General features: G+C 36.9%; 1 protein-coding gene across 3 annotated transcripts in view; it reads right to left on the bottom strand.

Annotated features, from left to right (window-relative positions):
• Positions 1–27,749, bottom strand: part of nbeal2 (neurobeachin-like 2) — a 77,284-nt gene that overhangs the window by 8,029 nt on the left and 41,506 nt on the right. For all 3 annotated transcript variants that reach the window (XM_089117562.1, XM_089117561.1, XM_089117563.1), the window contains 29 exons: positions 26,628–26,761; positions 23,655–23,814; positions 23,372–23,474; positions 23,113–23,263; positions 21,970–22,128; positions 21,726–21,885; positions 21,554–21,642; positions 20,064–20,753; positions 18,270–18,445; positions 16,688–16,844; positions 15,886–16,032; positions 12,726–13,043; positions 11,064–11,213; positions 10,712–10,869; positions 9,891–10,015; positions 9,193–9,310; positions 7,180–7,340; positions 6,630–6,763; positions 6,439–6,546; positions 6,060–6,155; positions 5,266–5,390; positions 4,898–5,038; positions 3,205–3,335; positions 3,014–3,123; positions 2,380–2,497; positions 2,194–2,291; positions 1,721–1,834; positions 1,508–1,594; positions 501–610 (listed from right to left, as the gene is read on the bottom strand). In XM_089117562.1, coding sequence (XP_088973688.1) covers positions 501–610; positions 1,508–1,594; positions 1,721–1,834; positions 2,194–2,291; positions 2,380–2,497; positions 3,014–3,123; positions 3,205–3,335; positions 4,898–5,038; positions 5,266–5,390; positions 6,060–6,155; positions 6,439–6,546; positions 6,630–6,763; positions 7,180–7,340; positions 9,193–9,310; positions 9,891–10,015; positions 10,712–10,869; positions 11,064–11,213; positions 12,726–13,043; positions 15,886–16,032; positions 16,688–16,844; positions 18,270–18,445; positions 20,064–20,753; positions 21,554–21,642; positions 21,726–21,885; positions 21,970–22,128; positions 23,113–23,263; positions 23,372–23,474; positions 23,655–23,814; positions 26,628–26,761 — 4,528 coding nt within the window. The remainder of the gene's footprint in view (positions 1–500; positions 611–1,507; positions 1,595–1,720; positions 1,835–2,193; positions 2,292–2,379; positions 2,498–3,013; positions 3,124–3,204; positions 3,336–4,897; positions 5,039–5,265; positions 5,391–6,059; positions 6,156–6,438; positions 6,547–6,629; positions 6,764–7,179; positions 7,341–9,192; positions 9,311–9,890; positions 10,016–10,711; positions 10,870–11,063; positions 11,214–12,725; positions 13,044–15,885; positions 16,033–16,687; positions 16,845–18,269; positions 18,446–20,063; positions 20,754–21,553; positions 21,643–21,725; positions 21,886–21,969; positions 22,129–23,112; positions 23,264–23,371; positions 23,475–23,654; positions 23,815–26,627; positions 26,762–27,749) is intronic.

Here is a 27,749-nt window from a genome sequence, read left to right as displayed (position 1 = left end):
CAGATTCGACACATGTTAGCAAACCACTCATAAATAACAAGAAAGGCTTGGCAAAGCAAATGAGATTTTACTACAAACGACTCAATTTGTCTAAAGAACATTATAGAGATGAAAGCAGCCAAACCACCAGAGTTTGAAGTCAAATAGCTGCTGTTTATATGCTTCTATAAAGCTTTTGATTATTTGTCCAAGGACCAGCGTTGTCACCAAACATATTACTTTCTAGCTAAACAAAACCTAGTGTTTAAAGGGATACTCCACATTTTTTGGAAATAGGCTAATTTTACCACTGATATTGCAACTGATATTCTTCTAAATATCAAAAAATCGGCTGAATGGATTAGAAAACGGTAAAACTCAACTGTTTAACTCTGGGGGAGTGGTAAAACTAGCCTATTTCCAAAAAAAAGTGGAGTATCCCTTTAAAACCGTATGACATCACTGATCAAAAGCCTCTGCACTTGATTATATAATGTGTTTATAGTGAATAGTTAACTTACTTTGAGTTGCTCACAGAGGGGTCTCTGGTGAAGGTGAAGTAATTGGCTATGCTCTTGTCGTAGGGAAGCCAGCTATGAGTGCCTATCATTCCGTTAGCACTCACCGTCACCTTAAAAAACAGGACAAAAGCCATTCAAAAGGGTGTCTGCTTTGTAACAAACTTACTGATGTCAGGGACCCCCAAACTCGATGAACCAATTTACTAAAATATAAAGGCAGAATATACTACCGTTCAGATATTTGGTGTTAGTAAGATTGAAAGAAATGAACACTTTAATAATCTAACAAATAAATTCAAATACATTTCTATTAATCAAAGAATTTTCAACAGATGATAATAGTAAATATTTCTTGAGCAGCATATTAGAATGATTTCTGAAGGATCATGTGACAGTGAAGACTGAAGTCAGATTTGCCATCACAGGAATAAATTACGTTTTTAATCTACATTTAAATAGAAAACCGTTATTTTAAATAGTAATAATTTCTCAAAATGACTGTTTTTATGGTATTTTTAATCTCTCAAAAAACGATTTTTCAAAAAATCGTACCAACCCCAAATTTTAAACGGTAGTGTATATAGACCACTGATCTATAAATACATATGTTATATATATAGATAAGTGATAAAAATCCATGTACACAATATAAAGAGTGAGAAAGACAAATTGTTTTCAAAATGATCTGTAAAGTACGTATTTTGTGTTAAGTCATTGAGCAATGTTTCTATTGTAACATTTCTAATTGATTTCCAAATTGTTTGTACAAATCATTCCAAAGCGGTTTTACAGAGAATTATACATTTCTATTCACACTTGTTTTGTCTTATTTTACATCATTTTCAGTCGTCTGAAAGTCTGTCGAGGCCCCCTAATGGACCCAGGCCCTTTGCTTGAGAACCACTACCCACTTGCACCCAAAAATTCCTGTTTTAAGTAATTGGTTCTTCCTAATTCAATATTAGTGTACAACAAGTGAACATACAGTAACTGTGAACTAATCTTACCAGTATGTCAGAACCTGGGATGATAATGGAGCGGGTTTGATTTCGGGGCACCAAAGCTTGCACTAATGGCAGCCCATCACTCACCACCTCCACGAAAACAACATCAAAAACAATCACATCAGTTTCACAAAAGAATCTCCTTAAATCAAACTCAAATGTGACATTTCAGCACATTATTCAGTTGAAATAAAACACTGATAAATTTGGACTTACCTCCTTGAAAGATCGGAGTTTACTGAGCTGATCAAAAAGGTTGGGGGGAAGTAAGTCCAGACGGGCCTGCCGCCTGAATGCGTTCTCTGCTGACAAACGGGGAGGATGAGGCTCCTGAATGACACAGAGAGGGTTCACTTTTACCCACAATACATTACACAAATGCCTTTAGACCCAAGGTATTAACAGATACAACTTTTGAGTTTAATAATGTATTAGTCAATGCTAAACAATATGTGAACATTGAGGTTAATAAATGTTTAGAAGTATTTTTCATTGTTAGTTCATGTTAACTAATGCAATTAACTAAAGTTAATAAATGAAACCTTAATGTAAAGCGTTACCAATATTGGATGAAAAACTAACTGAAATAAGTCAAAGCACTGAACATACTAAATGGAAATGCACAGCATCTAAAACTGAAATTAAAGTGAATTCAATGCATTAAATAGTAATATATATATATATCCCACCTTGAGAAGCTGACAGGGTGTTTGACCAAAGTTGCTGATGATGCCTTCCAGGGCCTTGCGCTCGGTCTCATTAGCTATGGCGTCCAGATCTACTGCACCTGACAGCCAAAACACACACAACGATCGGTCATATTTTCCATGCAGGAACATGTTCAAACTAATACAAACTCATAAGAGGCCTCTTACCCTCATAAGTGCAGTAGTAGAAGACATTAAGAGCCTCCACTGCTTCAGGTCCTCGCTGTTTAAACCCGAATATGAGATCTATCCACTCATGTAGGTGAGCAGACACATACTCACACTCCTTTAAACACACAGATATACACAAGGAGAGTGTGTGTCAGATCAAGAACAAATGTTTTAAAAGCCAATGAGACATTGATCCTGCAGCGTCACGGCAGAAATATATTTTTGCCATTGTTAATTCCAGTCTAAATTGGATGTGATTACATACAAATACATGTTTATTATATTCAAAAACACACAATATAAACACACATATACATGCACACACATACATATGAAGAGTTCAGATGCAAAAGCCTCTAAGTGCCATTTGAAATTTTCTTCTAAAATGATCATTTTTATAAAGCTTATATGTTCAAGTTCAGTAATTTCACTTAAATGACAATTAATAGGTAATCCTCAATGCAATTTAAGTAAAAATACTGAACTTAAATATACAAGTTTGATAAAAATCATCATTAAAGAAGAAAATTTCAAATGGCATTTAGAGGCTTTTGCATCTGAACTCTTCATATATACGGTATATGTGTGTGCTTTGAAATGAGTGTGTTGTGCATTGTGTCAGTTCCCACACCAAGGCTTTTCTGTGTTTCCTGATGAAGTCTTCACGTGAAGATGCCCACGGGGGAAGCAACACATCATTGACCATTTCCTGATTCATTTGCAAGCATCCCAGATCAAAATCTGCACACAAGATATAATACAATTTAAAGTCCATTTACCATATATCTGTGGCAGTGTGCTTTTCATCAGTGACTCACTTACTGTTCAAGTTCTGCAGGAACTCTGGGAAGTAGAAGAACTCTGGGATGAGCTCCTTCACATCCGCTGGACTCTCCATTCGTGCCTGCCATGCTGCTGCTACTGAATGAAACTGCCTATCGGCACAATCAAACCTAAACACACACACACACACACACACACACACGGAATCACTTAAATAAGAGCAGCCCAAACAAATGACAATGTGCATGATTATTTAAAAAACCATCAGGTAAACAATACTGCAACCTAGTGGTGGTTGTACAAGGATGTGCAAACAAACAGGATTTTTTTTTTTTTTACAATATTTATAACATTTACAATTTGATGTTGGTGATCTACATTCCTGTATATATATATAGTTTTATAATTTTTGGAGTGTCAAAACCATCAAACTAATTTAAATAATCAATAACATTTAAAGAGGAGATATTATGCTTTTTGTTTCTTTTCTTTTTTCTTTTTTTCTTTTTTTTTTTTTACATTTTCAACTTTCTTTAGCCCTGCAAAGTTACAAAGTCCACTCCAAAAGGAGTTGCTCTCTCTATATATGTAAGCACTTTTTCTGAAATCCCTGAAATGCCACAAATGTCTTGAGTTTTCTTCCGGGAACATACATGTCACAATATTCCTCATTTAAAAGGGAACTATACAGTTTTTTTTTAACTTAACTGAACAGCTTCGGAGTTCTTTGAATGGCTATATGACTTTTTTCGGGTTGAATGGATCTTTGTATTTATTCAAGTGAAAATTCTCACCACTAACAGCATATATTAAATCTCATTAAACGACAAAATTGTATTGAATTTGTACAAATTGTATACTATGTAACATGTCACGTCAAGTCAAACTCTACGTGAGTGGTATTTACGACAGTAACGTTAAATACAAGTACTCTAGGGGCCGCTGTTTGACAAAAACACAATTCCTGCATAGTGTGCCTTTAAATGATCTCCTCCTGGTACATGCACTAACAAGGTGCGAGGCCTGGTTTAATTAGTTAGGCATTAGTACTGTGTTGAAACGCGTGGTTATGGTAAGGGCGTGACATTGTGGCATTGACCAATCCCTCTGGGTCCAGCCGACCAATCTGAGCTCATTGCACTTTTCCGGAAGGAGGGGCTTCATAGAGATCTGAACTAAACGGAGCGTTTCAGACATACCTATAAGAGACATGCTGCAAAAAATGCAGCATATGTGAATATATATATATATATATATATATATATTTACATTCAAGGATGAATTCTATCATAACCCAAAAACAAAATCAAGGTCATTATATGGCCTCTTTAATGATATTATTAAGATTTTAGTTCAATTTGTACCTCAGGTAACAATACTTAGAATGATTAAATGCATACATTCGAGAACATGTCTTTAGCTATAAAACAATAATAATTAAAATGCGGCCCGAAGCAAAATTAAGCACAACCTTGAGCAGGGGTGTCCAATACTGCTTGAAGGGCCAACGTCCTGAAGAGTTTAGCTCCACCCTGCCCCAACAGGCCTTCCTGGAAGTTTCTAATAATCCTGAAGACCTTGATTAGCTGGTTCAGGTGTGTTTGAGTTAAACTCTGCAGGATGTTGGTCGTCCAGGTAAAGGATTGGACTCCTCTGCCCTTGGCTTGCAGCTTTTGCCCAGTAGTATGACTGCACTTGTGTGTGTGTGTGGGTGTGAGAGTGTGTGTCTTACTTGCCGCTCTGGAGCTGTATATGTAATGAGGTGAAGGGCTCTGTGCGGATCATGTAGTGCATGACGCCGGCAGCATTAGAGTAGTGTGTGCCATAATGGAACTTATCGATAGTGCCTGTTGGGTCCTCAAAACTCTCATACCTATTCAAACAACAACAAGACAGTTAGCAAGTCTGCTGACAGACAAAATAGTCTACATTACATTGCTTTGCCTCATGAAAGATCAAACTATTTCCTTATTGAAATCTATTTATAAATCATGTTATAGCTATAGTTATAGTAGCTATAGAAGTATTGTTATCCATCCTACTGGTTTTGTGATACACATATTGTTTGATAATGCAAAAAGGACTGCAAGACTGTCTCACTTCTCCCTGACGTTCTGTGCATGGCGAGAGTTGACAACACCAATGGGTTTGGACAGATCTCTGAAAACCGCTTGGTCTTCCAGATCCAATTCAGCAGATGTGTAGTCACACAACACCCAGGGGAACTGAGAATACACACATGCACATGAAGAAAAGTGACACGAGAATCCTGAGCATTTAGATTTTTCCGCAAAATTATTTTAAATGCATATTTACCACCCATTTAAATGTTTTAAATTAAATCTAGGGTTAATAAAATTAATTTAAAATTTTGTAAAATTGTGAAAAAAACATTGAAAAAAATAAATAAAATATTTTAAAAAATAAATAAAATGCATAAATAAAATTAAGCTTGAGAAGTAGGTAAGCTCCAACTTATCCACGACACAACATAGGACAAGCGGTTTGGAAAACAAAACAAAAACAAAAAATTTAACAAAAACAACTAAAAAAAAAAAAAAGAAAATAAATAGAAAATAGAAATAGAACAAATCAAACAGAAAATTTAAAAAAACTAAATGAAAATAACAAAACAACGCAGAAATTAATGAAAACTAAACAAATAAAACTATACAAATAAAAACTAAACAAAAATGACAAAATAAAACAAAACAAATTGAAATGAAACAAAAACAAAACAACAGCAATTGAAAAGAAACAAAACACATTGAAATGAAACTAAACGAAACCAACAAAACAAAAAAATAAATTGAAACAAAATGAAAAGAAACAAAAACAAATATTTCGACTAAACGAAAACAGCAAAACAAAGGCTAGGCTCTGTAAGAACTCACCACTGGATACTGGGACAGATCATTGTATGTGCGACCAGCAATGGTGTTGAGCTGCATCAGATATTCAAAATTGGAGATCTCTCTGTAAATCCATCTCTGCAGAAGGAACAAAAATGAAAATAAACAGTTTGATTTAGAAGCTTTTTTTTTGTGTGGTCCTTTTAACAGGTTTTTATTGGCAGTTGATTATGAGGGATGGGATTATAACGCAATGCAGAACCGTTTCCAATCATTATCTCCCATATAAGCACCAAGGCTCAATTGTGTCTGGAGTTTGTGTTAATCAGAATAAAATGTGTTTAACTTTGTGTAAAGTTTTTGATTCCCCACATAAATGGAAAAAAATTGTGCTATGCGCATTCTTTTATATAAGGCGTACGTGAGTCAGGTTGGAGGCTTTCAAGAGCTCCTGAGGAGAGCGAGAACCAAAGTAGAACAGATTGGGCGGCCTGAGACCCAGGATCCTGGAGTAGACTTTGTTCCGCACCTGTGGGAAAACCCAAACAAATATAAAAACACAGAGACCTCAAATGCCACCAATGCTTGCTGCCATCTACTAGGTGTCCTCACCCCCTTCCTGAAGTTGATGAAGTAGTGTGCCTGGTCAATGAAAAACAGCTCTAGTGCTGATCTCCGCAGGTTGTATCGCCTCAGGTGAACCTCCCTTAGCTGTGACAATGACCTCTTGAAATCAAACCCAATACCTGGATGGACCGTCAAAAGCATACGCATTTATAATCATGAATCATATCTTATCCAATACACTACTGGTCAAATGTTTGAAATAATAAATATTATTTTTTTTTTTGAATGATGTCTCTTATGTTCACCAAGACTGCATTTATTTAATCTAAAATACAGTAAAAATAGAAATACTGCAAATAGTTTTTTTTTAACATCAATACTCCAGTCTTCAGTGTCACATGATTAATTCGGAAATTATTCCAATAGTTGATTTGGTGCTCAAGATATTTATATTTCAGTTTATGCTGCTTAATATTCTTGCGGAAACCGTGATACCCCAAACTTTTGAATTGTAATAAAAATAAATAAATGATTTCTTATATTCAGCAATCGTCTATTAAACTGATCAACTGGTCCGACACAAGCTGCAACTCACCTTCCTCTGTCTCCTCTTTCTCACTGCTGCCATCGTAGAAGTACAGGTGGTGTGTTGTGACCTCCAGGCGACCTGGTACCACGGCAACAATAGTGATGAGCTCACACTCCTCTGAGAGCACCAGCTTTTCCTTCTGGCTCTCCTCCTCACCCTCCTCCGCCCTGAGGAATGATGACACACACCCTGCTTAACATGCGCTCCGTCACAAAACCCCAAGCTGTTTCCAGGTACCAGAAAGGCTGAATCGTTACTCAATTGATTCATTCAAAGACACCGATTCGTTCAGGAACTAAACACAACTACACCAAGACGTGCAACAGTTGATTCTGCTTTGTTTTGGACAACGAAAATTTGAAACTAAAATAACCAGTAGTAGTAAATATGATGTACAAAAAAAAAGACACACACAAAAAAACCTAATAAACATTACAAAAGAACATAAGGAAAATAGAAAAATGTAAAAAAAAAAAAAAAAAAAAGTCTGAAAATACATAAAAATAAAGTATATATTAATAAATCCTATAAGATTATAAATACTAAAAAAGCACTAGTTCTGGAACATGATTTGATGAGCCACATCTGAAGACATTATAATTCGCAGATAAGTACACATAATATGGATGGAACGTCTTTATCGTGATCCCAGCCTGTATTTCCCACTGCTGTTGTGTGGACTTTATTTGTTTTGTTTTTTTTATTGTTCCCAGGAGTGTTTTGTTTGCCAATTACCTCTTGTGCATTTAAAACCCCATTGTTCCTTGTCGAGTCTTGTCCTACATGGATGTTATGTTTGCTGGACTAACTCTGTTCCTGGGTACTCTGTTCTCCATGTTGGATTTGTTATGCTTATTCTATTATTAAACTCAATGCATTTGGTTCCAGCTCTCCCTTGTTTTTGAGTTCACCCTGCATAACACTATAACTCGGTGGAAGACGATTTTTATTCTCATTATCATCATGAATAAACTATATTTGGAAAACTGGGTGTCATATTGCTGCTGATGTTTCTAAGCCACTCAAGGAATATTTGATTTTTAAAAATGTTAAGTAACATGCTAAAAGATATTAATTCAATTATTAAAATATTATTTTCATTCAATTGCTATTATTATATTTGTATAGGTGGTTTGCAGTCACGTGATTGTGTTGACGCGCGGAACGCAGATGGAGGGCAAGGAGTGAAGAGCGCAATGGACGAGATGGAGGAAAATCCGTACTGTACTACTTTAGACGCTATTACAAGAGAAATATATAAACAGAAAATCGAAACATATGTTGGACGTGATCCTTACGTTATGAAGAGGACCGATTTTCAACTGAATTGAGAGATTTGCCTGCCATCGAGGCAGATATCAGCAACTAACTCGTCTTACAGACATACTTTGACTTTACAAAGTTCGGAAACTGGTACGTTTACACAAATAGCCACATAAGTGTATTTAAACACCTGAATAATGTAATTATAAGCCACATAAATAATGTATTAACTCACATTTGACGAAGTGATCACTGCACACACACACACACACACACACACACACACACACACACACAGGCATTTCCCATTCGGCTCCTCCCGACCGCAGACGTAGGTTTGCAAGGCATTTTTCCCGGTGGTTTTCTGTCAATTTCTTGTATTTTCCCCCCTTATGAACAACAACTTTTGGCACACGATAAAAACTCCTCGTGGTTTGATCGATTTGAGCGACCGTAAACGACGCAAAACATAGGCATTTTGAGTGTGTTATAGTGCTTCCTAAATATAGAAATCACTTCCTGCCCTCCATCTGCGTTTCGCGCCATGGCAACGCAGTTGCGTGACGTCACGTGAAAACAAGCTATTCACATACCAATTTTTTAATAGATAAAAATATGTTCCTCAAATATTATAAGATAATTCCTTACAAGGGGTTCATCATATTTGGTGGTTCTTTGGCATCAACCAGTTTAATTAGATCTCTTGGTTTAGATAACTTCCTTAAAGCAAAAGAGTGGACACTCTAGGAGACTCACTCTTCAAGGAAGACAAAATCCTCATCTTCTAGTTTGTCGTCCTCCATGTCACTAACTTTGGCTTCCTTGGCAACAGCAAGAGGGAGGGGTTCGGTCGAGCTGCGAGGGCTGTCGGCTCCTGCAGAAGAAAAACAGCCCAGAAATTGGTAACACAGTCCACTTCAGACATTCTACTAACTATAAGTAACTTTTCAACTACATGTCAACTAACTGTCATTAGAGTATAAGTAGACTGTCTGCTTAATATCTGCTAACACTTTATTTTGTTGGTCCCCCAACAGACATTCAACTGAGTATAAGTAACTTGGTGACTACAAGTAAACATATTCTACTAAACCGAACCCTAACACCTAACAGTCTACAGACAGTTTACTACAATATACTAATACTCTAATGAGAGTTAGTTGACATGTAGTTGAAAAGTTACTTATAATTAGTAGAATGTCTAAAGTGGCTATCGAAATAAAGTGTAACCCAGAAATTCAACATAGAAAAACATGATCACTGAAATAACAAAGAGTTCAAGATGATTTTAAAGTATTTGTAAGTAAGGCAAAAAAACAACAACAACAGAATAATCACAATAGCCATGTACAATGACATCAAAGTCATTGTGAGATCTATTACTCCCTACTGTTTTATTCAGTATCATTTATTCATTTATTAAAACTCATTTAGCAGATTACGGGGATACTAACCCATGTTATCTCTCAGTGCACTGGCATCACTGTGAGAATCAAAGTTGTAGTTTGGCACCAGCTTCAGACGCATTTTAGAGTACGTCTCTGCACTCGACAGTTTCCATCTCACCTCTGGCTGAACCCTGAAACACAAACACTTCCACTCAGTCCATCACGCGCACCACAATATAATACTTACAGTAGATATACAGCATCAGTGTATACAACTGAACCTCACTTCAACTCAGTTTACGGTACGGTGGGGACTGGTAACCCGAAGGTTGTGGGTTCGATTCTCAATGCCGGCAGGAAATGACTGAGGTGCCTTTATGCAAGACACCTAACCCACAATCGCTCCCTGGGCGCCACAGTAAAAATGGCTGCCCGTGTGTGTGTGTTCACTACTAACGGCTCCTAACTTGGATGGGTTAAATGCAGAGGACAAATTCCGAGTAACGTTAACCATACTTGCCCTTCGCATGTCACTTTTACTTTCACACACACACATATATATATAAAAAGTAGCCAAGTATAATGTATACACTTCCCGACCAAAATTTTAAAAAGTCGCTGCAACTTTCATGAAGCAGTGAGTGAGTCAGTCAGTAGAGAAGAGTTTTAAATCAAAAGGACTTAAACTTGTTATGAACACGGAGAAGAAAGACTGACGGCACGGGAAACCCCCCAAAACAGTTACAAGGACAAGATATCGACCGATCAGCCTGCGAAGTGACTGAACTGCTGTGTATACTACATATATACATAAATATCTATAAAATAACACAATACTTCAATGCATCATATTCACTAAGCATCAGAAAGGCTTGACGCATGCAGACCTGAGGGCCCATGCTCCTCTCTCACTGCTCAGTAATCTACGCAGTGATTTCCAGTGCCTCCACACCATCCCCTGCTGGCCGTTAATCATCTTCTGCACAACGTGGTAGCGGCTGTTCTCGGTGCGCACTCGTTTTAGGTACGGGTCAACGATGAGCTCCTGGAAAGAGAAGAGCACAAACAGTCCATGTTATTAACGCATCTATAATAACCACTTGTGTTTTGGGATGTGTAATAAACAATCCCAAGCAGTAGCACTGAAGGGTTGCTCCATGTATGGATCAAACCAGCAATCCTCTCTTTACCAGCCTAACATATTCCCTCTGTATTGGAATAACTGGAGTTAGCAGACACCTGAAACTTTGCTTTGCAGTCAGAACGGTCCTTGTCTCTTTTCTGCGCAGTGCTCATGAGGTCATCAAAGCAGGAATTCCAAAAGTTGGACATCAGGTCGTGACTCTTTCCAAAAGTGTCGAGCTCATACTGCTGCATTGTGGGCTCCACCTACAGGCACACATTTTGAAAAACACGTCACATAGTTGAAATGGATATTTTCTGCACTAAAATTTGATCGAATGAGCCATGTTTGAAGTTACTGTTAAGCAGCTACGTAATACTGGCACATCTGTGACCACACATCAGAAATATATATTAATGTGTAAATCTCATTTTTTGTAGAATTGCTTGGTAAAAAATATAATATAACATAATATAATAATAGTACAAATTAATCCTTCAAATCAAAATTAATTTTATTATAAATGCTTACAATTCATTTAAAATGATTTAATAAATTAATACATTTAATAAATTAATACATTTAATTTAATAAATAAATTAATAAATTAATGCATAAAATAACTTTAAATAATAATAGAAATTCGTAATATATATATATATATATATATATATATATATATATATATATATATATATATATAATTGCATATAATTACATAAAAATGCATACAATAAAATGAATAAAATATTATTTTATTTATTATTTATTTTATTTATTATAAATGTAGACAATTTATTTACAAATATTAAAATACCTAAATATTTAAAATAAATTTTAAACATTAATAATATAATTATAATAATAAGGACTACTGATTATCTTCAATCATATTACTGTTGTTGATATTTTGATTCCTTCATTCATACTGAAAATGTATTGTACTGTATCGACCTTCAAAAAACAAAGTTAATGAACACAACACATTTTTATGTGTTTTATGTTTTTTTTATGTGTTTTATGTGACAATCAAAACAAACATTTTACTCTCTCGCTTCACCTCCCCTCACCTCTATATATAATATATATATTTGGGAATAGTGTAAAACCTGGTTTACGTCCCGATTTAAGGCATAGTAATATACCGTGTGATTTGTATACATGAACAGTCCAAACAGGGTAGATTTATAAGCACACACAGTCACACTCCAGCCTTCATAAATCTCCTTTAGGTCACTCTGCCGTGATGTCTGTTTCATTTAAACGCATGGTTTGTTTTGGATTTCTGAGATGAGGCGAATAAATCTGAATTTTTCTATCTTTTTTTGGCACTGGATGAACAAAAGGGTCTAAATAAAGAGTTCATCACTACAATGGAAGCGGATTAAGGGCAAAGTGCCCTCATGCTAAAACAAACACACGTCCACTGAGTAAGTTATTCACTGTTTTAGAGAGAGGAGTCTACAGCTCGAACAGCTTTAGGTGAATCAAAGGTGATTATATAATGTAATGAATGTGAAAGAGGGTATGGGTTATATCAACCTAAAAAAGTGCTTTAATCCTTCACAACTGAGCTTATCTCGTGTTTGACTGAGAATGAGGGCTGAGAGACTTATTCTTGTCGTTCTGCATCCAAAAAAGGTCAAACAAAAAAGTTTTGTGGTAACATATACTGACACAGAGAAGCTGCCAGCTTATCATAAGGTAAACAGTCTAACTGGGTGTCTGCTAGGCTGTGTGTGTGTGTGTGTGTGTGAGGAAGATGTGGCTGTACTGACGTGGTTCTGGAAGAACTGCTGCCACTCAGCAGTGCTGCAGTAGTTCTGGAGGTCCTGGGCGAAGGAGGGGCTGCCGTTGGTGGCGGGGAGGTTGGGGAGCAGATTCTGAAGGGTGGTGCGTTCCGCATGCTGGTCCAAAAGCGTTCGGACGATGGGCACCAGCGGGCTCAGCAAAATCTCGGTGCCTGGGTCTGAACCAGAGTTTGCTGGCCAAAGTGGTGCACCAAGACGACCCAGCAGAAAACACACCTCCTCCCAGGACAGACATAGCACAGTTTGCAGCAGGCTATGAAGCTTTAAACGTGCCATCTCACACACCTAAGGAGACAAAATTGTAGATGTTACATGTTACTGTCATGATTTTGGGGTTGTCTGTGTTAATTGCCTTTTTCCTGTCAACATTAGGCTTTTATTTTGACATGTGTATTGTGAAAGTATTTTGAATATGATCAGAATGGCATACAATCATATTACGCATTATTCCTGCACTATATTCTATACTACACTACACGCTGATTTCATGCAGCCGTCATTTTGAAATGGCTGCGGTGGGAAGAAAACCGGAAGTGTCGCTTTAAATCATAGGAGAGTCGCGAATGTGATGGCGAATTGTTGTGTTTAATGTAGAAATTTGTTATTCTAAAAATGTACATACATTTTTTTCATACTTTAGACTATATACAGTGAAATTTATACATTTATAAATACATTTTTTAAATATATATTCAGAACATAAAAAAAAGAAGCAGGAACGAACTATATGCATATCCTATATTGGATATTAACATCTAATAGTTTAAATCGTGGCAGCAGCTTCAGGTTGGTAGTCCAAGACATTGTTGTCTATCTGTACTTCCGGGATTCTTCCCACCGAGAGCCTCGCTTTCGATTTCAAAATGGCACCTGCGTGAAATCTACTATATACACTACAATGGAAAAATAACGTATTACACACTGCAACAGAATATAATTTGTTAATGTTATGCTCTGTATACTATTCTATACTACAGTATATTATGCTATATACATAGGGTGACCATACGTCCTCTTTTCCCGAACATGTCCTCTTTTTGGACCTAAAAAAAATGCGTCTGGGCGGGATTTCTAGATTGCCAAAAATGTCCGGGTTTCAGTGCGTTCTACAGTCGCCATTCATTGTGTGCATTTTTGCACGCCACCACTGGTGTGTCAGTCATTTACGTAATGCAGACATTGGTCAAACTGCATCTCAATCATTGGCCTCAGCCCCATGAAAACAGCCAAGAGACAGAGCAGTGCTTGCTTGTTAACAGTGGCACATGGCTCCTACACAGCATAAAAAAAAAGCCCAGATGTAAATTCACAGATGATTTACAGAGAAAATCTCCATTTCGTCTCGTTGAGATCCGTGTGAACGCATGACCTGCAAAGCTGGCCTACATAAGGGAAGTATACCAAAGATCATTTGGACTGAAATCATTTTTTACTGAAATAGTGTTTTTTTATGGCAACTGATTTTTTTTTATACTATTTTAACCTGTGGCCATGAAAACATGTAATACGCATGTGCATGGCGTCATCGTTTTCACAGGTTTTGTTTATGGAGACCGTTTTCAAAAGTTTGCGTTTTCAGGCATCCAAACGAATGACCAAAACGCATACAAAATCTTCAATTTTTAGTTGAAAACAGTGTAATGTAAATTGCCCCTAAGTTTATGCGTTTCTGTTCTTTTTTGTTGTCCGGTCTTGTCTTTGTTACGGTTGTTTCGTTTGCATTTTTATTATCTTCAGTGTGGATTATTAAAGCATTTTGAACCTGATTCCGTCAGCTTTGTGCGTTTGTATACAGCTAAGTTGTGACAATGCACTTTTATAAAATACTGAGATGACCTTTGTTAACAGGTATTACTGCGCAGGGTACTGTTTCCCACAATGCCTTGCATTTGACTTGTCAAGTTTGACGAGTTAACAAGAGAATGCCAGCCTTGATCATTTGATCGGCTTCCAGCAATTTAGAAACTCATACAAATTGATTATTGATGACACAACTATGGTTTTATTTCCAAGACATGGATGCCATTCACTTTAAACAAAACAAGCGATGCGAAAAAGTAAAGTGACAATGTAGCATACTACGAGTTGAAGTGCTTATCACTGCAAAATGCATCCCATCTTATATTAAAACAACAACAGGGAGTTTATAGTACACAAGATGCCGTTCACAATAAGCTATTACTCCTTTCTGAACATGCACAGCATCTAAAATCACATTTTAACTGCATGAATCTCCAAATGAATGTGCACACCTGTGTCAGTCTTGTTTATCTACTCACGTTTGCCTCTTATGTTTGTCTAAAGGTTTATTTCTGAAATACAGCTTTCACGGTGAGTGGCACTTGGTTGACTATACTTATTATAGAGTTCCTGTGAGCACAGCAGCTCTGAGCTCATATGCTGAGCCATTTTAAGGATGCATCTATGCTTGTTCATTTATTTTTTTCGATGCAATTATTGATTGATTCTATGAATGCCTTATGGTCAAAAATAAAGTGTCCCTATTATGCTTTTTTTAAAATCATACCTTTTACCTTTTCACAAACAACCAATTTTTTGAAATTAAGAAACATTATACTAAAGGAAATATTTACAGGCTTAGTGCTGTATAAAAAGACAACCTGAAAGGAACAAACATGTTCATGAACAGCAGACTGAAAGAAGCACATGTTTTCCTGAACTGCCCCACAGCAATTCAGATCCTCAGTCAGTTGATATGATCTAATTTGAGTGTGGGATGGGTTTGAGTAAGTCTGGAGAAAAACGATAAAAAACCCCCGCACATCTCCATATACGGACATCTGCTCTCCATTGGAATGAACTAAAGCTACTTACAAAAAAAGAAAAAGAAAAGAAAAAAAAAGCTCTAAAGCCCAAAAGCATTTCTAATAATTCTGAACATAACCATGGAAAATGTGTGTAAGTTTTAACACTCCACCTGAGAAAGGGAGTATAACAAATTTCAACACCATCATTTATTTTATTTAGTTTTGTTTGACACTGTCATAATAATCATTCAGTTCGTCCCACGTAATCCGCTAATAAAAACACATATGTAAATGTCAAAGAACAAGAATTTTATAAAACAACCCTGGAATCCCTGGTTTATCTAGTAAGATGTGTGTACCTGTGGGTTCTGCTGCTGCTGAATGTATCCAGTGATGATACGCAGGCCAATCAGAGACATCTCTTTGAGCTCAGCAGACCCGGCTGACCCTGGGGTCGTGTGCCACGCCTGCAGCCTGTCCAGCAGATTTACCACCCCTTCAAAGATCTGCCACGAATACAGACACACTCTTATGGTCATTCAAAAATCAACATATTCTTTACAGTAAAAAAGCAACACCAGAAGAAAGTTTCCTTAAAATGAATTATTTATATCACATATATGATTATACAGTACATATGAGATTATATGTGAGTGGCATGATGTGCTCATATTGTCTCACTACCCAGATCCTTACAAGTTGTGTGTTATACGTTCAAAAGTTTTGGGATCAAATTTTTAATATATATATATAAGCAATTCATACTTTTAATCAGCACTGATGATGCAATAAATTGATTGAAAGTGACATTGTTTTTTTAATTATATTTACAATGTTATTTATATTTCAAATAAATGCTGTTCTTTTGAACTTTCTATTCAAAAATCAAAAAAAAAAAAAAAAAAATCACAGTTTCCATAAAAATATTAAACAGCCCAACTATTTTCAAAATTGTGGATCATGCGACACTGAAAAGTGGAGTAATGATGCTGAAAATTCAGCTTTGCCAAATGAATAAATTTTAACATATATAAAAAGTTATAATACATTGTAATAATATTTCACTATATTATTGTTTTTATTGTATTTTCCAAATTGGATGTGTGTAGTGTGAACATACTGTGAGTATGAGAGTCTGTGAGTTATAAAATCAATTCTAACCTTCTCACTCCATAGTGTTTGATTGTCAGTGCCCTCGGCGAATAGGAAGTCCTGGAGCAGTCTGAGGAGGCGGAGCAAAGAAGGCACATGGTGCAGAGACACGCCCTGAGAGTCCCTCAAATCTGACAGAGACGACTCCAGCATCATCTCCAACAGACTACAACACACATAACACACATGAGGCATCTGTACCACCCCCACCAGCTTATAATGTTTGTTATTCACAGCCACAAAACAAAGACAATATCATTTCTCTCGAATAAGTCATCAGACAGGCACGCCCTAAGACTTAAAGTAAAAACAAGCTCTATGCTGATGCAATGCTGAAGCCACACCACAAAAAGCAACAGCCCAGTAGCGCAAAGAACTTCTGCCCTCCAGAGATCCCCGCCCTGCCCTCACATGAACCAAAGGAATCTAGAAAACGCTTTAATGTACGGTACCTCCCTTCAGCTTCTGAACTCTCCTGGATTTCAATTCTTATAATAGGGGCCATTTGCAAGAGGCAATAATATGCCTTGATTTTGTTTCTGAGGTCAGCTAGAACAGGTTTTCATGCTTGAAAACATGTTTTTTCAAGCACCAATCTTCTCTCTCTTCTCTTTCTTCGGTCAGTATTGTGCCTCTTCCCAGTTTAGTTCTTGTGTCTATGAAACTCCTCATAAAAAGAGCAATATGCTCTGATTGGCTGGGTAGACCATTGTGTTGTGATTGGTCAACCGCTTCGAGCTTGTTTCAGAAATGCCAATGAGTTTTATCACACTACTAACGCAACCTCATCCCCTTCTTTGTGTAATAATTATAAAGAGGAATATTGTGACATTCGTTCCTAAAAAAACTACAATCGAGCTAACTGCTAAAGAAAACAACTTGCTTTGGATGCTCAAACAGCATCATTACACACTAAAGAAAGGTGAAAATGTAAAAAAAGCACAACAGGTCCTCTTTAAAACAAGATTTACAATGTATAAAACGAAAAAAACACCCATCTCTGTGCAACCAGTAGTATACATAGTATTTTATTATCAGATTTCATCAAAAATATCTTAATTTGTGTTCCGAAGGTGAACAAAAGTCTTATGGGGTTGGAACAACATGAGGGTGAGTAAATACTGGCAGAATTTTGAGTGCCGCTTCCTTTTACAGTACAGAAGTTACCTAGAAAGCAGTGGCTAATATAAGGTAAGTACATGGGTTAGGGTTAGGGGTAGGTTCACGGTTAGTACCTAGTTATTACCCAGTAATTGTAATTACTACAACAAGTACATAGTATGTACATGGGTAACAGGACTGTAAAAGTCTGTCTTCTATATTTCTGTTAATCTGTTGTACTAGTGACAGATCATTTCATCTGTATTGTGATGTACATCTATTTCTGTTTTATCGCAACTTTAACGTCTTTGGCGCATCTCTCATCAAGCTACACAACTTGAGGTATCAGATGCAAAATTTAAATACTTTGTTTTTTTGTTCAAAGTTCATTCAGTTTCAAAAGGTTAAATCTTCAAAATGCAATCAGTCTGAACATCAATCAGTCTGGGACATTACAGTTAATGCAACATTTAAGTTCTATGTTTCTGACCTGCGTTTGATGTCGTCAGGTGGCCGCACCAGTTGGCAGGACGAGCCAAGTTTGGTAAGGACCGAGAACACCTGACCCCTTTCTCTCCACATCACATCCTCAGACCCCTCAGTGCCACTCCACAGCACAGAGAATACGATGTTTGTCAGCAAATTACACAACTCCTCCTCTGGAGCCTAATGGGGGGATAAAGAGGCACGTTTTTAGCTATCAGAGTAATCAAATTATCACATAGTTTGACTCATGTGTGTTCTGAATGGATATTAGCACATTATAATGAGGTTGCTGGAGGAGTTCTGGGTGGATGCAAGATGGTTACCAATTTGCCCATTTCAAAAGGGCTTAAAAAAACAGGTTACACCAGCCTAGGTTGTGTGCTGGTCTTAGCTTGTTTAAGCTGATCTTGAAGCCTGGCCAGTCTTGTTTTTTCCAGCATGGTCAAGTGTCCATGATATCCTGCTCCCTACACTCTGGTACATCCTTTAATTATTGGGTTTCAGTCCAAGTATTTTATTTTATTATTTGCACATTTTAAACACTGAAAAAGTAACTAGGTTTACTTATATCATGCTTTTTACTTTGCTTTTTATCTGGTCTATAATTATGCCCTGCTTTATTGTCTGTTATCCTGTTTCAGCGTGTAAATCCCAAATTTACCCCGTTAACCTGTATTTCTTACATTATTTTACTAATATAGTCCACTGAAAAGACAAATAAGACAACTTGTGTAGTGGATGTGCTGTAGATACCATATTCATTCAGTGTGAAGCTGTGGGATTGAATGTGTGTCCTCGATAATGTCCGCTATGATTTTGGACTTCAGCACAAATGGCTTTCCCCTTAAAGGGATAGTTCACTTTGAAATTAATTTTTGATATGTTTTAGCTTACCTCAAGGGCATCCGAGATGTGGGTGTCTTTGTTTCCACAGTATTTTCAATTTTGTTATTTTTTGGGTCAAACCGTTCTTGTCTGTCAGTCATATACAGTAATGCAGGTATATGGGGTCCACCTCGAAGAGCATGCACAGCGAAGTCCAAATTAAACATGATTTAATGACTCGTAAATGTAAGTACACACTGATGGCCTAAGACACGAAACGAGCGGTTTGTGTGAGAAAACCAACAGTATTTATATCGTTTTTACCTCTTGTAACCACAACAACGTCCAACCGTGGCCGCGGGCACTTCGGTCTGCAGAAGCGCCATGATCTCAACGTTTGAAAAAAAAATTCATCGTTGTCTGTTGATCTATCAATATCGTCTTCCATAGCGATTTCCTGTATATCTAAATATGTTTAGATCTTCACAGTGAAAGGTCACGCTTCCGAAATCTCTGTGTAAACAATAAGTGCCGTACACGTGCAAGATTTCACTTCCGGCACTTGCACAGACCGAAGCGTCCACGCCCTCAGATAACTTGGACATGGCTGTGGTTTCATGAGCTAAAAACAATAAAAATACTCTTCATTTTCTCACACAAACCGCTCGTTTCGTGTCTTAGGCCGTCAATGTGTACATACATTTACGAGTCATTAAATCATGTTTAATTTGGACTTCTCTGTGCATGCTCTTTGAGGTGGACCTTATATACCTGCATTATATGACTTACAGACAACAACGGTTTGACCTAAAAATATCAAAACTGAAAATACTGTGGAAACAAAGACACATACATCTTGGATGCCCTTGAGGTAAGCTAAAACATATCTAAACATATTAATGTCAAAGTGAACTATCCCTTTAAATAGTGTATGGGGGTGATTTCGGACACCGCCAGGGTGTTCAGCATGTACCTGTGGGTTGGATGTGTTGGAGATGGTGTCTGTAGGTGGATCAGTGCTATAGCTTGTGTCATCCAGAATGTTGGACAGACTGGAGCTCTTGCGTGGTCTCATGCCTGGGAAGGTCTTATTGTGCTCCAGAGGAGAAGGGGTCTCTGGCTGGCTACCCACAGGGGTCTGAGGTCCCTTTTGGATTTCCAACTCAAAGGGCGAGCTGAAGGGCGAGAGAGGCTGATACACACTTTCCTCTTCCTCTAGCAGGCGGGACGATGATGGAATGTCCACGGTGTTGGAAAGGGAGGACGAGCGACTGCTTTGTTCTCCAGAGTCAAATGGCTTGAAGTGGAGGGAACCGTTCCTGAGTTGTTTGGTTGACGGGGGAGACTGGGAGAGGTCAGAGTAGCCCTCGGACACATCCTGAGTTTCTCCTTCTTCCTCCTCATACTCCTCTTCATGGTGGGCATTGAGGGAGATGTAGACGTTCTGCCGATTGTCCTCCGTTACGCTGTCCTCGCGATGGAAGACGGGTCTGGAAAGAACAGGGTCCAGCGAGGTGGTGGGGCTGGATAAAGGATTGGATTGACTGCGAACGCGAGACTCGTACGATTCTTTGACGTAGAGTTTGGTGAGAACATCCTGCCAGCCTGATTGACGAGCGAGCTGCTTCACATACTCTTCATTAGAGTAGATCAAGTGGAAGAGCTACGGGAATGAAAGATGAAGGCAGAAATGTTCATTCATTCATATAGTAATTAGGCATTTAGATGAGTAAGTTTAGAAATAGTGCATATTTAAAACTGCAAAACTAAGCCTGTCACAGTGTTATATTTTGCAAGGAAATCTATATTGTTAGATGGAATGTATCTTCCATTAAAACGTGTGAAATACCTGAGTTACTTCGGCGGCGTGAACTTGATGAGATGAATTGCCGAGTGAGTCAAATTTTGAAATGGTAACTATGCTTTTTTCTTTTTATTGCGATTTTTTGTTCTAGCTAAACAAAATAACCTTTCTTAAACAATTAAGGTAAGGAAACAAGCAAAACTGCTAGCAAGCTTGTTAACCACAAAGGCTAACTGAAAGCACAATCCAATTTTGGTTTGTAATGCATGATCATGAACGTACTTATTATTATGATAGATTGTTCTAAATGATCAAAATAGCTTTTCTTAACCAGTTATCGCTATGCTAAGGTGGTAGGGCTAGCAAGTTTGCTAACCAAAGGTTAACTGACAAACACAAAGAAAAAAAAATCTACATCTTAGAATACCCTTAAAAAAAATTAACAATGGTTTTATATTATTGTAATAGTGTAGTTTCCATGGATTTTTTTTTTCTTTCGGTGGATTGATTAATATTTGTATAACCACAGTTTTACAACAAATACTCCTACAGTATGGTTAAACCATCGTTTGTGTAGCAAAACCATGGTTAATTTGTGGCAAACAATGGATACTACAAATAAAACCAAAGTTAAATTTTCATTTTCAGCATTCACTCACCTTGCGACAAATATCTAGTCGGACACTAAGGTCGGCGCGATGGGACAGATACACCACTGCCAACAGGTCTCTAAAATTAGGATTGGGATCTGCACAAAACAGACAACAAAACAGACCAATCAACACCTGAAGCATAAGATGAAAACTACTGCCCACCTTTTCTTCAGTTTACCTGTGGCGAGCACTTGCTCATACAGACAGCGCACAGTTGCCATGGTGATGGGGACGTCTCCAAAGGAGCAGACCAGCCCAAGGTAACTGGAGTCCTTAAGTTTGATGCGCAGTTTATTGCGCTCAGGTACACGCTCACTCTTCAGGACTTTATACATGACCTGCAGAATAGCAGAGGAGATGTGTTAATATCACAATGAAAGAAACTGATCTCATCTTGATGATTTAAATGATTTTGTTTTCACCCGGAATAATCTCTCACGAGCCTCGTCGCCATAGTTGTGTTTGAGCATCTGACAGTAGAGCTGCTCCACCCCTCGATCCAGAAGAACCGTCACAGTCTGCTCACGTGGATGAGGAGAACTCCTCAACACAGTGTATAACACATCCAGAATACTGATCAACTACAGATAGACAGAGAGAGAGAATTTTCAGTCAAGCAAGCTCTATTCCTACCTGAATATTTTTTATAATAATAAATGAAGAAAAAAAATCTTTATTTGTATTTTTCACTGTAATAACAGTTTAAGAATTTGTCTTATAATGTTCAGTAAAGTTCAGTAATGTCTTTTTCCAAAGTAAAATATTAAACTCACAGTGACAAAGCTAAATGTTGTGTCAGAGTTATTATAGTAACATTGACAGTTTTCCTCAATATATTCAATTTGATTTTATTTTATATATTTTCTATTGTAATTTTAATTAAAGTTTTTAAAAGTTTTTTTTAAAAATAGGTATGTATATTTTTTTGTTTATTTAGTTTTAGTTATTAATTTTAGTACTTTAACTTTAAATAAGAAATGTTGCCTTGGCAACTAGCTGAAATATTCCATATTTAATTTAATATTAACTTATTTCAAATAATGGAAATGTTTTCTATGGTTTAAGTTTTAATTAATGATAAATGTGCAATCCATGGAATGCCAAGCAATTATTTATGGGTCAGTTTGACCCTCTTTATAAAAACCTGTGGTGGTCGTTCAAAATTTTTATATTTTCCTGATCCTATGAAATTGACATTTCTGAGAAATACTTTTATACTTGAATAATACAGAATTATTATTATTTTTTATTGAATAAATCTACAAACAATATATTATTATTATGCATTCTAGGGTTAAATATATTCCATTGGTTGAGCAAATATAGTCCCGCCCCAAAAATAGCACCATTGGTCGATTTAATGTGTCAGGCTGGTTGAGATACTCAAATAAACAATGATCTGACACAAACAGACACCATTTACTCTTTTCAGGGAGTCAACCTACCAGTGTCTGACTACTAACAGCTATTTTTCGGTCTCTTATGAGTTTCCATGGGAGTTAATATACTGCTTTTGAAGGCAGCAACAGATCAGTACACTTTAAAACAGAGCTAGTGTGGTTCACCTGTTGTTCGTCCTGCACTATAGCAGCGTAGGCTAGTACACTGTGCAGCTCCTCAGCAGTGGGAGATTTCAGAAGGTCCTTCAGCAGAGAGAAAAGAGAGATCTGCACCGTCCGCCTCTCTTCAGACAGAGGACTGCCGTCCTTCTCCGCACTGTCGACCCCCCAAAAAGTATAAACATCTTACATCAGCATCACATGTTTCATTTTTACTTGGATCTATCACCAAAATCATAATAGTACAATTTAAATATGAACGCACCTGTAGTGTGACCGAATCGAGTCCAGGATGTATTGAACACCGTACCTCTTGCGCGTTTTTAGCTTGCCTTCATTGATGACAGTGGTTAGGTACTGCACATGACCTACAAAGCAACATAAATTCAGAGAAAGGGGTTTGGAATGACATAATCGGGTAAATAATAACAGAAGTAAACTATACCTTTAGGACCTGATTGTTATTTGCATTTAATGCCAAACAGTTAAAAAACAATGGTTTATGCTATTGTGATGTGTCGTGGTTTGTTGATGTGTTTTTTTTTTACCCAGACAGACAGCAAAGTGGCTGTGGCTCCAGATCCTGAAGTCAAAGAGCAGGTACTGGTACAGTTGTGATAGGAGGGCGTTGTTGCCCTCGTTGGACACCTGCTTGAGCAGGAACTGACAGGCCATCAGAACACTCATGTCCATCATACTGCTGGGGACCTGGAAAAGACAAATACGATTAGAAAGTGTTCGTAGCCATCCATCAATTTGTATTCAAATGAACTAAAGTGATTTCTGAGAAATTGAAATCAACACCTTAACAAACAATTTTGTGAATATTTGCTAGATGTGTGTTTGGTGTGTTTCTATATCTGTTTACACCTGGCCACTTCATGCGTTTTCTCAGATCGGACAGCTATCTAATTTATCAAAACGATTCCATTTACACCTGGTCACATAAATGTGTTTTTGCAAAACGGATATAAATCCGATCTTCGATTCCCACGCTATATGTGGATTTAATGAAGTGCACATCACCGAAAGCAACAGATATGAGCTTCACTAATTTCAAAATCAGCAAAGACGGAGAGAGCGGCAACAGAACTGGTAAGGTCACTTTTAATGAAGATGGTAGTGTTAATCGTCTGCGACTTACTTTCACTTTGATTTGCGATAGAATGCGGCACGTTGGCTTGATAGGCTTTCACTTGCTCATCTGAGGTGATGCAGTAGCGCAGTAGCGTCGTCATATCTGACTATAACATGACATATAGCCTGTAACACGCTCTCACGCGTTTATTTTTAGCATTTTTGGGAGTAGTAACATTTACATATGTGGTTTCAAGAACCAGATGCATTTACACTTGTCAAGTTTCGTCTGGAATTCGGCCCAGACCACCTTCTGAAGTGGTTTGAGAGATCGGATTCAAATCCGTCTCGAATGCGTTTCGGGGGGCATTTACACCTGGTCTTTTCATGATCGGATAGCCATCCGATCACAGAAAATGCATGAAGTGGCCAGGTGTAAACAGTCCCTAAATGGGAGGGAAAAAAACCCCAATGTGGATTGGACCGATCTGCAGAACACCAAAACATTCTTATAGCCAATCATCAATAGGGGGCGTGTACTCTTATGATGGGGGAGGAGAAAGAGTGAGCAAGGGGGAGATTTGTAGAAAGACTGTAGAAAGAGAGATGGCTGAGAGACATTACAAAAGAGGAGGTCAGAGGAATAAAACTGGAAGAAGAATGGTAACAATCAGGCAAGAGCTTTAGGGCTGAGCAATGAAGGGAGGGGTGTGTTTGTTTTGCCGTCAATTTCAAATATCAACATTGTTTTTCAGAAATCGCTTGCGGCACTTTTAAATGATATGATGATTTACTGTATCACATTACATATATCAATATTTGCAGAGAAAAGCATCCAAATATTTAAAAATATCTGGTTTATGGTTCAATGAAACACGAGAAACATATGTTGCATAGAGTCTAAATTCAATCTTAAAAAAAATTATTTTAATATATTTAAAATGCTAATTTATTCCTGTGATAGCTATGCTGTATTTTCAACATAATTAGTCTTCAGTGTCACATGATCCTTAAGAAATCATTTCTAATATGCTGATTGAGTGCTCTGATGGTAGGAAAACTATTTTTTACCTACTTAACATATGTATGAGGAGGCTTGCTAAGATGTTTTTTTTTTGCATTATACTTTTTTTTTTTTACTTAAATGATATAGCACAACTGTTTTGAACTTTAGTTATGCTTACATCCACCTATTTTTAATGCACATTTTGGTATATAGCATGAAAAAATGCTGGATGGAAACACCAAGATGCTCACAAATTCTAAAAATGTTTATTAAAAAAAAAACATATAAGCTCAAATGACAAAAAAGTGTCAGAATGGCATAACGGCCTCCCAAAACTGCCTCGCATGATTGTGTTCCCAAACACCAAGCATCCGAATGCAAGATACGTAACATGACAGCCTTTATTGGATTTTGCCTGTGCTCTCGAAGTCATTTATCCCTGATTGCAGCAACTTCCACTTTTATTACAGATATTTTGAACCAATTTCCCAGGAATTTACCATTTTTTTTCTCTTAAACACGTGGGAAGGAAACAGTGCTTTATTCACAAATATTTTAAGCAATATTCCAAGTTAAATTCGGAACTTTGGATGGAAACATAGCTATTGATAATGATAATACATTTTCCTTAAATACAAAATCAGCATGTTAGAAATGATTACTTAAGAATCACGTGATACTGAAAACTAGAATAATGATGTTGAAAATGTAGCATAGCTACAGTATCACAGGGATAAATTAGCATTTTAAATATATTAAATATAAAAAATAGGTTTTTTTTGGTAATAATATTGTAATGATATTTTACAATATTAAATCGTTTACTGTATATTTGATCAAATAAATGCAACCTTGGTTAAAAACATTTAAAACCACAAACTTTTGAATGATAGTGAAAACTCAAGAAACTCTCTTCAAAGGACTTCACAGGCCTGTCAAGTCACAGTACATCCGATGTCGATTAGATACGACTTTTAATTCTGTGGAACAATATAAGCCACAGCTGAGCCTAATGTTCTGCAGCAGATCAGCATCTGTTTCTATCAACTTCAGCTGCTGTTTAATTGCATGCTGTATCATTTTCACTTACAGTATCAACTTCTAATCAAACTAACATACTAATATCAACTATGCTGCTTTTCTTTATAATGATTATGTTGAATGTCACACAGTAGTTGTATTGTGCTGTTTTGCTACACACATGAACTCTTGATTTGAATGCATTTACGGCAGACGTTCAAACACTGCTTCGTAATTTCTTGAAAGATTCCTGGCATCAGATAAAACCTTAAAGCGTGTGAAACTGTGGTTGTGTGTGTATTGTGCAATATCATGAGATTGTTAGCACAAGTGTTTCCTAACAGGATGCTACGCCTTGAAGACACTCTTAGACCTCCAGACACCCTCTCTATTGACCAGCGTGTATGTGTGTGTGTACCTTGCCGAGCATGGCTCCGATGATGGGCGGCCCGTGGCACTGGAGCAGACTCTCCTGATTGGCCGGGTGGTTGCGCAGCATGTTCTTAATCATCAGCAAAAACGCTGCCACACTGTTCTTCTCTAAACGGCCCTCTAACACACACACACACACACACACACAAAAAACATCAGCAATTGATTTTATATCAGTGAAGTGCAACATTGACAAATAACTGCAACAGCCGCATTACATGAGAAATTAACAGCCAAAGGAAATATAAAGTTTAATAACAGAACAATGTTGCCTTCAGCCTCTTACGCAGGCATATACACACGGAAAACACAACTACAGGAATCACTAACGCAGATCAAAAACAGCATGCTCAGAAAATATCAATGGTGACTCATACTGCAAATACAGACAATTTACATCATCAATGTGCCAAGCAGCTTAAAGAGCAACATAACAAGCTGTTAATGGTTCATTCTGACATGCTGCAGACTTCCATTAAAACAAGTAAAACAAGGACCCTTAATATATTTTTTCAATGTGACATTATTTAAATGAGAATTAAAACTTTTCACTGTTTGTAATTCTCAATGGTGATTCCCATCTAGGTTCTAATTCCTGTAATAAAATGTATTTTTTATATGCATTACAAAAAATAAAATTTATTTACCTCTACAATTACTGTAAAACAATGACTTGTTTATTTTCCAACAAAATACTACCAAGTTCTATATATACATACATACATATACTACATACGCACACATATGTACAGATGAAACTCGAAAAATTAAAATATTGTGCAAAAGTTCATTTATTTCATTAATTCAACTTAAAAAGCTGAAAGTAATATATTATATAGACTCCTTGCATGCAAAGTGAGATACTTCAAGCCTTTATTTGTTATAATTTTGATGATTATGGCTTACAGCTTATGAAACCCTTTTCACAATATTCTAATTTTGAATTTGGGATTTTCATATGCTGTAAGCCATAATCATCAAAATTATAACAAATAAAGGCTTGAAGTATCTCACTTTGCATGTAACAAGTCTATATAATATATTAGTTTCACCATTTAAGTTGAATGAAATTTTGCATGATATTCTAATTTTTCGAGAAGTGTGTGTG

This window comes from Pimephales promelas, chromosome 12 (genome assembly GCF_988280905.1).
Source record: "Pimephales promelas chromosome 12, fPimPro1.hap1.1, whole genome shotgun sequence".
Classification (NCBI taxonomy): domain Eukaryota; kingdom Metazoa; phylum Chordata; class Actinopteri; order Cypriniformes; family Leuciscidae; genus Pimephales; species Pimephales promelas.
Note: the sequence above shows the minus strand (reverse complement) of the source record. Positions and strands in the feature narration are given on the sequence as shown.